At 41.2% G+C, this 12,506-nt stretch overlaps 2 protein-coding genes across 3 annotated transcripts in view; one reads left to right on the top strand and one right to left on the bottom strand.

The window, feature by feature from the left end:
• LOC143956689 (immunoglobulin superfamily member 1-like) overlaps positions 1-4,555 on the bottom strand; it is a 67,240-nt gene extending 62,685 nt beyond the window's left edge. For both annotated transcript variants that reach the window (XM_077466887.1, XM_077466886.1), the window contains exons 1-2: positions 4,403-4,555; positions 4,061-4,207 (exon numbers count right to left, since the gene is read on the bottom strand). In XM_077466887.1, the coding sequence (XP_077323013.1) occupies positions 4,061-4,130 (70 nt within the window). In that variant the 5' untranslated portion in view covers positions 4,131-4,207; positions 4,403-4,555. The remainder of the gene's footprint in view (positions 1-4,060; positions 4,208-4,402) is intronic.
• Positions 1-12,506, top strand: part of LOC143956691 (uncharacterized) — a 138,056-nt gene that overhangs the window by 19,863 nt on the left and 105,687 nt on the right. The window lies entirely within an intron of this gene.

The following is a 12,506-nucleotide window of genomic DNA, read 5'->3' as shown; positions in this document are numbered from 1 at the left end:
CAAGCAGGTTGTGTGTTAGTGATTAGCAGACTGTACGTCAGTCCCTATACCAATGAAGGACTGCTGCAGTATAGGGCAGCGGTCAGCAGTAGTGCACGGCAACCCTATGTATTGTGGACCGATAGCGGTCCTTACAGAACAGCAGACTGTAACGCACTCAGGCCTATGTACCGTAGCACCCTATACCAAGTTACCAGTCCTTATAAGAACTTTTGTGGAACAAGCAGGTTGTGTGTTAGTGATTAGCAGACTGTACGTCAGTCCCTATACCAATGAAGGACTGCTGCAGTATAGGGCAGCGGTCAGCAGTAGTGCACGGCAACCCTATGTATTGTGGACCGATAGCGGTCCTTACAGAACAGCAGACTGTAACGCACTCAGGCCTATGTACCGTAGCACCCTATACCAAGTTACCAGTCCTTATAAGAACTTTTGTGGACCAAGCAGGTTGTGTGTTAGTGATTAGCAGACTGTACGTCAGTCCCTATACCAATGAAGGACTGCTGCAGTATAGGGCAGCGGTCAGCAGTAGTGCACGGCAACCCTATGTATTGTGGACCGATAGCGGTCCTTACAGAACAGCAGACTGTACTGCACTCAGGCCTATGTACCGTAGCACCCTATACCAAGTTACCAGTCCTTATAAAAACTTTTGTGGACCAAGCAGGTTGTGTGTTAGTGTTTAGCAGACTGTGCGTCAGTCCCTATACCGCTGAAGGACTGCTGCAGTATAGGGCAGCGGTCAGCAGTAGTGCACGGCAACCCTATGTATTGTGGACCGATAGCGGTCCTTACAGAACAGCAGACTGTAACGCACTCAGGCCTATGTACCGTAGCACCCTATACCAAGTTACCAGTCCTTATAAGAACTTTTGTGGACCAAGCAGGTTGTGTGTTAGTGATTAGCAGACTGTACGTCAGTCCCTATACCAATGAAGGACTGCTGCAGTATAGGGCAGCGGTCAGCAGTAGTGCACGGCAACCCTATGTATTGTGGACCGATAGCGGTCCTTACAGAACAGCAGACTGTACCGCACCCAAGCCTATGTACCGTAGCACCCTAGACAGACCAAGTTACCAGTCCTGATAAAGAGCTTTGTGGAACAAGTGAGTTGTGAATGATTAGCAGACTGCAGCAGAAGGGCAGCAGTCAAGTATAATATTCTTTCTATATTTGGAAGAAAGAATATTATACGTGTACAAGCCTATTACCGTACCACTGATACCAGTCCTGAAAAGAACCTTTGTGGAACTAATAGTAACAGCAAGTCTTTAAAATTATCCTCACTGCCTGACACACTGCTTCCTGCCTGTCCCTATACAAATTGGCAAAAAAGAGTAGGCTGGAACGATTAGCTGGAACAGCTCTTTTGTGGACCTGATAGTAACAGCTAATGATGATGATGATGATGATGATGAAGAAAGACTAATCTGGCTGAGCTGTCCCTAAAATAGCAGCATACAGCGCTCTGTCCCTTTATCTAAACTGACAAAAGAAACTCAGGCTGCTGACCTAACACCTATACCAGTCCTGAAAAGAACTTTTGTGTACCAAATAGCTAGCGTTTTCTCTGTCCCTACTCCACACAGGATCCTTTCCCTACAGTGACAGAAGAAAGAATGTAAAATGGCCACCGGATCGGGTGTATTTATAGGTTAGGGGGAATGTCCAAGTGTCCATGAGCTGTCATGTCTCAATTGGTTGTCCTGTAACACATGATAAACGTGTCACGAAAGGTTAAAGTTCTTGTATACATTAAACACGTAAGTCCGCCGGGGCGAACGACGGAAAAAGGCGTTCGAACCCGCGGACGGCGAAAGTCGGAAATTCGCCGCGAAACGACCGCCGGGCGAACCGTTCGGCCATCACTAATCATCTATAATAATTAAATGCTAGACTTATGTTAGGTAATGTAAGAAAACAATTATTAAAGGCGTATTTAAAAAGCAGTGAATATGATATTCACCAAACATTCTCTGCAGGTGAAGCAATCACTGTAATTTAAAACACATGCTCCAGGAATATTTACCTGAAAATAATGTTTGCTGATTTCCACTAAAATATATAAATATAACCCTCAGGCTGGGTTCAAATATGATCTGCATGCGGCTCACAGCAGGGGTCCCGTGCACCCTGGTTCACTGTTTCAGGTCAGATTTCAACCCAAATTTTGGGCTGAATTGGGCCCTGAAACTGACCAAAAGACACACAGGGGTTTATTTACTAAAGGCAAATTCACTTTGCACTGAAAGTGCACTTAGAAGTAAAGTCACTGTAGATCCGAGGGGGACATGCAATAAAATAAAAAACAGCATTTTCGCTTGCACATGATTGGATGATAAAATCAGCAGAGTTTCCCCTAATTTCAGATCTACCCCTGAGAGCGACTGCACTTCCAATTGCACTCACAGTGCAAAGTGGATTTACCTTTCATAAATAAACCCCACAGTGTTATAGTGCAAAATGCACCAGACCCGCTGCGGATATATGTGATATATAGGGGGTTATTAACGAAAGGCAAATCCACTTTGCACTGCAAGTGCACTTGGAAATGCAGTCACTGTAAATCTAAGGGGTAGATCTGAAATGAAGGGAAGCTCTGCTGATTTTATCATCCAATCATGTACAAGCTAAAATGCTGTTTTTTATTTTCCTTGCATGTCCCCCTCAGATCTACAGGGACTGCACTTCCAAGTGCACTTGCAGTGCACTTGTAGTGCAAAGTGGATTTGCCTTTAGTAAATAACCCCCATCGTCTCCATATACTTAACTACTTAAGGACCAGACGTTGCAGCTGTACTGCGGCAATGTGGCCCGATACCGCAAAACGCCGTCATTGTAGGTCGGCTCATACACGTCAATTTGTGGGCACACCCACTGGCTAGTGGGACCAATCAGCGAGTGGGGTGGACTCGATGTCTGCCAGTAACAGAACGGGGATCTGCCTGTGTAAACAAGGCAAATACCCATTCTGACAGGGGAGATCACACAGATCCTGTGTCTCTGCTATGCAGGAAGATGGATCTGTGTGTTCTCCCAGTGACACAGACCCCCATAGAGTTAGCAAACACACGAGGGAAAACATTTAACCCCTTGATCGTTCCTAGTGTTAACCCCTTCCCTGCCAGTGTCATTAGTAAAATAACAGTGCAGATTTTTAGCATTGATTACTGTAATAATGTCACTGGTTCCCAAAAAAGTGTAAAAAATGTCAGTTGGGTGTCCGATCTGTCCGCTGAAATGTCACAGTCTCCCTAAAAATCGCTGATCGCCGCCATTGCTAGTAAAAAAAAAATGTAAAAATAAAAATGCAAAAAATGCCATAAATAAACCAATCAATATATGCTTATTGCAATTTTTTTTACCAAAAATATGTAAAAGAATACATATTGGCCTAAACTGATAAAGACATTTTTCAATGTATTTTTTTAGGGGGGGGGATCATAGCAAAAAGTTAAAAAAAAATAAAAAAAATCATATATATATATATATATATATATATATATATATATATATGATTTTTTTTTTATTTTTTTTAAACTTTTTGCTATGATCCCCCCCCCTAAAAAAATACATTGAAAAATGTCTTTATCAGTTTAGGCCAATATGTATTCTTTTACATATTTTTGGTGATCAAGAGGTGATCAAATACCACAAAAAGAAAGCTCTATTTGTGGGAAAAAAAGGACATCCATTTTGTTAGGGTACAGCGTTACACGACCACGTAATTGTCAGTAAAAGTGATGCAGTGCCATATCGCAAAAAATAGCATGGTCATTAAGGGGGAAAATCTTCTGGTGCTTAAATGGTTAATCTAAAAATATTCTAAAGATCTCTATATAATCTTCCCGACTCCCGAGCATCAATGAAACGCTGGAATTTTTAAAGCAAAATAGGTGAGACTTTGTTCTATACAAGTTGATTTCGATTTTTTGGAAACATGGCAAATTTTTAAGCATATCACTGAAGAGGGCCCTTGAAAAAGGCTACCTATTGCAGCTGGGATTCCAACAGGGTAGGTGGCACATATGTAGGATGGAAGTAACTTGTCACACTGACCTTCATACAGCTTGAGCTCTCCCAGAAGACAAAGCCAAAATTGGAAGCATAGTGGGAAATTTTGGCGCATGGCTTAGGAATAAGGCACAGCATATACTAGAACATCCTTGGCGAGAGATGGAGAAGTTTTCAGCATCTGCTTGTACCCTATACACGAAATGGACAGTGTTAGAAGGAAATCACTCTATTGCTTTGAAGTTATTCTTCTACTTAATGCATAAAAATGTTTAAAAAATAAATCGTTCTCTCTCTAGAACAGCCAAACCCACCAGAATATCCAATATTACGTCATAGGCCTAGCTAAGTTTCTTAGTTAATTTGTAGAAAGATGTGAATAATTACCTTGTCGTTGGAAGCCACTTGTTCCAGGTTAATGTGATTGTGATATTTCTGTGGTGTTTTCGTCCCAGCCCCTTTCCTTCTTACGCATCTGGGATTACAGCCAGCTGTAGGACAGAGGCAGGAGAGGCTTTATTGTTACAAAGAATCTCCTGCTGGCAGCTTGGGCCACAGGACCAAAACAGGAAGGGAAGAGCAGCAAAGGAAACCTGCTAAATACAGGAGCAATGCGGAAAGACACACTCATATTAAGCATATACACTTTATACACACTTACACTGAACAATGTCCACTCACGTATGTATAAATAAATATAGGATTCAAATGTATGCACGCATTTTTTGAAGTATAATTTTCTGTATAGGGGTTTGATTGAGAATGGAAAACTCCAGCTTTTACTGTAACTCCTCACTTATAAGTTCTAAATTGCATTACTGTAACATTTTCAACACTCCTACATTTTTCATTATAGTCTGACCCTGACCTTGCTGTCTGTGACTTCCATTAGTGTCTACAATATGACAACATAGTTTATGATGCATTTTATTTAAAGAAACATGTACTGGAAAAAAAAGTAGGCTACCTTTACTAAACTCTCCTTTGAAAAATGTTACTTGTCTGACTATTATGTTGATCTATTCACTTAGATTGTTACATATTAGTTTTGAATTTCCTCTGTTTACATGCTTGTTGTGGGTTAAGTATTTAAAAAGTACTAATTCCATGTGCTAAGTAATTTTAAAAGAAAGTCAGAAAATGCAGCTCCTTTATTTCTCTCAGTATGGATTTCCTAAGTGATGCTACAATGTGCCCAAATTTATTTATTTTTTTTATATTTTTTTTTCTTTTTATATACTTTTTCTTTTATAAAACATATCAAATAAAAATATAATCACTCCCAAAATGGTATTGAGGTGGTTAAGGTGCACTAGCCTTTAAAATTTGCCCACTGAAGCCAAGTGCAAGTGTTAATATTAGAAGAATGTTCCCTAGAGGATTAACTTGCATTGTACTGAAATTGTAATATCAAGATGTCATGGATGAAGCTAAAACATTTTTAAACCACCACCCAAACAATTCCACAACCATTGGTCAGTGACACTTTAAAACATCCACAAACAGTTCCACAAGCATTGTTTGGTGGCAATTTAGACCCCCTCCTCTATCATTGGTTAGCGTTTTAAATCCACCCAAAGCACAGCCTTCTCTGCTGCAACCTGGAGAATTCAATTAATCTTAATACTCCTCCTTCCCCTTTCTCCATTGTGAGAGGAAGCACCAGCTCTCCAATGTGCCCTCCAAACTACTGTTTGTATTTGTGATAGTTGTAATTGGCAATCTTAGCTATCTGTTATAAGTCACGCCCCTGGCAGGTTATATAGACTCACTCAAGATGTGCAATTTTAAGTGAGAAATTGTGCAGGTCTACAATTTTATCCCTGATGTCCTTACATAGCTCTCTGGTCTTGATCATTGTGGAGGGGTTGGAGTCTGTTTGAGTGTGTGGACAGGTGTCTTGTATACAGGTAACGAGTTCAAACAGGTGCACTTAATACAGGTAATGAGTGGAGAACAGGAGGGCTTCTTAATGAAAAAATAACAGGTCTATGAGAGACAGAATTCTCACTGGTTGGTAGGTGATCAAATACTTATGTCACGCAATAAAATGCAAATTCATTTTTAAAATATCATACAATGTGATTTTCAGAATTTTTGTTTTAGATTCAGTCTCTCACAGTTGAAGAGTACCTATGATAAAAATTACAGACCTCTAAATGCTTTGCAAGTAGAAAAACCTGCAAAATTGGCAGTGCATCAAATACTTGTTCTCCCCACTTTATAAGGGGGTGTAATCAAAATGAACTATAAACAAATAGCAAAACAACAAACAAAACAACTGTACACAACCAACTGAGTTAACTACATGTTTATTGCATGAGACTATACAAAATACACTAGCAAAAAGAATCCCTAACAATCCCCATAACCTCCAAGAAAAGCCCCCAATGCAAATTAGCCAGACACCAGAGGATCTTAGAGCCTAGTTGGATATTAGGGGAGTCTTCAATCATTGACTACCATTGTTTTGCATTGACTGACTGACCTATGACTGTGTGGGTACATCAACAGGTTTAGCAGGTCTAGCTATCGATCAGGGCTTTGCACCCTAGCTCCATCTGAGGCAGTGCTTCATACGCCCATTGTGGCTTTAAGGTGGAACACTTTACCCCTTGGGAGCAGGTCCATATTGGTTGGTAGGAAAAGAGCCACTATTTGAGTGAGGGGGGTGGTTGTTTTGGAGAGGGTGGGCTCAGATACCTGCTGGGACTGCATCTCCTACCCCTTGTTTGGCATACGAGGGGTGGTGCTATCTTGCCCCAGTATGCAGGGTGTTATTTTGGGTTCGTTTAGGTGGGGGCTTTTCTGGGAGGTTATGGGGATTGTTAGTGTAGCGCCGGACTCCTGAAAAGCATGCACTATGTTTTGTAAAATTTGTTTTTCCTAAGATCATAGTTGGGTTTTAGGGTTAATTTCAGTAAATTATGGTTTCGGCATCAGTTTGTCTGGACTGTACCATGTTCTGCCTGGTCATAGGTGTAGGTGTCACCTTTGGCAGGCATTGGAATGCAGTCTGGTTGGACGCATTGGGTACCAATCTCTCTCTCTGAGCCAATCAGTGGGTGCTTTGTCTCGCTGTGTATTCTGGGAGAGGGTACTTAAGGTGCTGAGATCATGTGGTTCTGGGTTTCGGTCCAGAAGTTTGTTCTGACTCCTTGGTCCTGGTCCTCCTGACCAGCCCCCAGAAGCCTTTATGGCCTGGGGTGTGGATCCATCTGTTTCCGAGTCTCGGGGCTGGCTAGCCCAAGGCACAGTGACTAGAAGGAGGGTTCCAAGGTGGTCCGGTGCCATCTCAGGTTTGGAGAGGCTCAGCAACTGAAAACGCAACCAGGGGAGGACTCTCCAGAAGAGAGCCATGCACGAGGCTGGCTGCTCGGTAAGAGCCTGGAAGCTAAGCTGAAAGGACACCAAGTGAATCCGCAATCTTACGTTATCGCTGGACCAGCTGCAAGATACTGGTACCATAAGAGAGATCTTAATTTCATCCTTCAATTACAACTAAGTTCTGTGAGAGACTTTCTGTTCTATTCTAAAGTTCTACAATCAAGTCTGTGGCAGAGAATTTGCTAAACTTAAATCACCTGTCGGCTGCTAAATTCACCAAAGGGGATTTATCCGATAGTTGAAGTATCCAGTTGCGAATGGCTATTCCCTGGATCACCTAAAGAGAGAGACATTTTAAGTGTCAGCAGTTCCAAGAGTACCTGAGCTTTGCTACCCATACCCTCTATTCCCTACAGAGAGACTGTGTTCTGTTCAACAGTTTTTGCAAATGAAAATTTATAAAGGGATTTAAGCGTCGGTCTCTACAGTTTATTGGGCCATCAACCTCGGGAAATCCCTAGATGAGCATGTGGTGGAGAAGGTAACAGTAAGACCAACAAAATCAGCCACTCCTTCGGGGGTCAGTGCTACATTAGGGATTCTTTTTGCTAACGTATTTTTTATAGTGTAATGCAATAAACATGTAGTTAACTTGTTGGGTGTGTACAGTCGTTTTGTTTGTTGTTCTGCTATTTGGTTATAAAAGCATAATGTGCTAGTAGGCATCGCCTACTATCATATTATGTGACACTTACCTGTAAACAAAGCCTGCGCTTTCCCTGCTGCAGGCCGCATCCATGTTCGCCCCTCTTCCTCCTGGGGCCATGGACTCCAGCTCTATGACTGGCCGGAGCCACGTGACGTCACTCCTCAGGAGCCGCCAGTCATGGCACTCACTCGTGCAGAAATGGCAATGGGGGGCTGTTGACATTGGTGCAAAACACAATAAATATTTCCTAAATGGCACATGTTTAGGAGATATTTACAACACCTATAAGTAAGCCCTATTAAAGGCTTATCTATAGGTAAAACTTCCACAGAGAGGTTTACAATCTCTTTAAGTTCTCAGGTAGCTGGCTATAAGACAGCACTAGTCACTTCAAAGACTGGAATTTACTACACTTTTGGTCAGAAGACACACATGACTTTGTTTCAGGGAACTTTAAAAGTCCTCACAGTGATTCTGCGAGTACCATTGGATGTCCTGGCAAGGATTCTGCTACTGCTATTGGAATTCTTAGCAGGGATTCTGAAAGTTCTGGCAGATATTCTGATAGTATGAAATATGGAGTAGGTGGTATTATGGAAGTCCTAGCAGGGATTCTGTGAGATCCATAAAATAATGTTTTGATCGGCTCTGTGCCTTTTGCTTACTGTCTAATGACCTAAATACACAAAAGGGTCATTTTTAAACTGCCTGTCAGATTAACTGCTCCCACCAGCAGCCATTTTACTACAGCAGCCAGTAGGGTCAGTAGGACTTCTTATGGCTTTCTTTCAACAATGCCTTTCTTCTTGCCACTCTTCCATAAAGGCCAGATTTGTGGAGTTACGACCAATAGTTGTCCTGTGTACAGATTCTCCCGCCTGAGCTGTGGATCTCTGCAGCTTCTCCAGAGTTACCATGGGAATCTTGGCTGCTTCTCTGATTAAGGCTCTCCTTGCCCTACCTGTCAGTTTAGGTGGACAGCCATGTCTTTGTAGGTTTACAGTTGTGCCATACTCTTTCCATTTTCAGTTGATTTATTGAACAGTGCTCCGTGAGATGTTCAAAGCTTTGGATATTTTTTTATAACCTAACCCTGCTTTAAACGTCTCCACAACTTTCCCTGACCTGTCTGATGTGTTCCTTGGCCTTCATGATACTGTTTGTTCTCCAAGTTTCTCTAACAAACCTCTGAGAGCTTCCCAGAACAGCTGTATTTATACTGAGATTCAATTGCACACAGGTGAACTCAATTATCTAATCCGTTGACTTCTCAAGGCAATTGGTTCCACTAGATTTGAGTTAGGGGTATTAGAGTAAAGGGGGTTGAATACAAATGCACTTCACGCTTTTCACATATTTATTTGCAAAAAAAATTGAAAACCATTTATCATTTTCTTTCCACTTCACAATTATGTGTCACTTTGTGTTGGTCTATTACATAAAATGCCAATAAAATACATTTACGTTTTACAGTTGTGCCATACTCTTTCCATTTTCAGTTGATTTATTGAACAGTGCTCCGTGAGATGTTCAAAGCTTTGGATATTTTTTTATAACCTAACCCTGCTTTAAACGCCTCCACAACTTTCCCTGACCTGTCTGGTGTGTTCCTTGGCCTTCATGATACTGTTTGTTCTCCAAGTTTCTCTAACAAATCTCTGAGAGCTTCCCAGAACAGCTGTATTTATACTGAGATTCAATTGCACACAGGTGAACTCTATTTACTAATCCGTTGACTTCTCAAGGCAATTGGTTCCACTAGATTTGAGTTAGGGGTATCAGAGTAAAGGGGGTTGAATACAAATGCACTTCACGCTTTTCACATATTTATTTGCAAAAAAATTGAAAACCATTTATCATTTTCTTTCCACTTCACAATTATGTGTCACTTTGTGTTGGTCTATTACATAAAATGCCAATAAAATACATTTACGTTTTTGGTTGTAACATGAAAAAATTTGGAAAATTTCAAGGGTTGTGAATACTTTTTCAAGACACTTTATATGCAGATGTCATGTAATACAAAGAAGTGGCAAGAAGGGACCCTGCCTGGTGTCAGGGCTGGGCTCTTAGCACCTTCCTTCCTTGTACTCAGGCTGCTCAGCTGCCGGATAATTGTCAGCAATCTTTGATCCCTCAGTGGCTCACCTGGTTATTATCATCTGCTCGTAAGCTGCCTACAGCCTACAGCCAGCCCATTCTGGCTATTTAAACCGCCTTGTTCATTTCTTTCCGGCCTTCACCTTGGTCAACATATCTGGAGAATCTCTGCTGTGTTCCTGTGAAAGACTTTGCCCAGTTCACATCTCTTCTGGTTCCTGATCCTCTTCTTCTGCCTCAGACTTTGCTGATCTCTGGTTTCGTGATTACTGGCCTGTCTGCCTACACGCTTTGGTTACTGATTCCTGGCTTATGTTTTGTCCATGTTTACTAATCTGTACCATTTTTACTATTATATTAAAAGGTGCGATTTTTACTGCATTTCTGTTTCAGCCTGATTCATGGTTCCTGACAACCGGTTTGTAATACACAGTTATACTGGTCCAGATTTATGTTTGCATGTACCTGCTGTGGAAGTGGGGAATCATTGTAGCAGTGGGTGCTACTACAGTGATTGCCACGGTCCTCTGAGTCCCTTATCGAGCAGCTGAACTGTTGCATAGAGACCACAGGCAGTCATTTGCCCGGCATAGCTGCCATTCAGAGAACGTTTTACAATTTTCTTAATAGATGCAAAGCATCCTGTTATTGCACAAGCTGCACCTTCCCACCTCTCCACCTCGTCCAATTAGAGAAGGCTTTGCATTCACTAAGATAAATACAAGACAGTTTCTGAATGGCTTCGACACCAAGCAGGCAATTCTTTGTGGTTACTCTGCAGCAGGAACCCAATTCTTTTCAACCCACTAGAAGTTGAGGATTCCACACTGAGAGTTGAAATGCTTGCCCACCAAGATATACAGAAGTCCTTCTCATTATGGATGATCTGAGTGTTTAGTCCGAATGTAAGTTCAGGCTAAGCACTCACTGTTCAGACATTTGTTTAAATGCCAAATATGACATCTTTGCGTTGTCGATATTTGCTAAGGAAACAGTGGGTGTTTGCACCCGCCATGTTCTTATGAACCACTGATATAACCCGGCCCAATCATATACATGGCCACGAATTCCCAGCCACGTAAGCAAAGGGATGAGAAAGGGGGGTGACATCATTGCCTTCTGTTACTGCCAGGCATTGTGCTTGAACTGGATCCCCCCTTTTCATGTTATGCTAGGCTGCATGCTTGGTTAAGGGTCCATTTTTGGGGGGAGAACCATGCTCTGTTGAGCTCAGTGAGGAGAGATTTGAGAGCTGATTGGAGGGAAGGGACACACCCCCTTCACACAGCAGAGAGGAACAGAGCCAAGATTGTCAATCCCATGTCACCTTTTTTCTCTTTTGGTGTCAGGAAACCTTGTCAGAAGTGATCCATGCTGATAGCTGAGGAACAGACAGCAGATAGAAATTACAGTTATCAGAAGGTTTTCTTTGTGTGTTTGTTGGGTATATATAGGGGAGGTAATCAACTAGAAAGATGTTCCAGTGGAAGGATATCATCCCTATAGTAAATATATTGAAACACAAGTTAGGTACAGTAGAATTTTAAATACCCATCCAGTGATCACACACGTACACTTATGTAAGAAAAAATAGTACAAAATATTTATTTTATTAATAAAATATTAAAAGCACATGTCAAATTGTGATGGCTTGCATACTGATACCAGCAAAACATTATCCACTACAAACATGTATAGCTGTTTGTCAAGATGAGAAACTAGGGTTGGCGTGCGGAAATTACTGCTTCTTCAGGACCTCTTAAATGTACATAATCACACAAGTGGATTCTAAGAACAAAATATAATATGAATATAATTTGCAAAACATCAAAAAATAATTACATTTATTTATAATAGTCATTGGGCCAGGGAAAGAAACAAAGTACATATCCCCAAGCAGAGACTGAGAGCAGGGGAGGGGGAGAAAGAAAACATTATATCTAAATATGATACATTTTTCAGGGATTTCAATTTATATACTTTTCATGCATCTTGTAACTAGAATAACAGAAATGTACTGGTAGAATATCTAGCGAGGCACAGTCTCACCGGCCCATGAGAGAAAGATCATCCCCAGATTAGAGCTCTACAGGAAATGTAAAAAATAGGGAGCAAATGACGGTAGCTGGCTAAAATTGTGAGCAATTATGTGAATATATTAGGGAGTGTCCTCAATATGTGGGAACAAAAGTAAAAACTTAATTATTTTCAATCAATATAATCGTAGTGTAAACAGTTGAAAACAAATAAAAATCCAAAATGCATGTGATGAAGTGATAGTGTAAGCAGCTATATCATATGTTCTCTAGATCAGTGCTCTACAAAAATATAATATAATGTCTATGGCATTCAGGC

The sequence above is a fragment of the Lithobates pipiens genome, unplaced genomic scaffold, assembly GCF_037356315.1.
Source record: "Lithobates pipiens isolate NorthernLeopardFrog02 unplaced genomic scaffold, aLitPip1_a1.2 Scaffold_4, whole genome shotgun sequence".
Classification (NCBI taxonomy): Eukaryota; Metazoa; Chordata; class Amphibia; order Anura; family Ranidae; genus Lithobates; species Lithobates pipiens.
The sequence above is the reverse complement of the archived record's forward strand: the minus strand, read 5'-3'. Positions and strand labels throughout refer to the sequence as shown.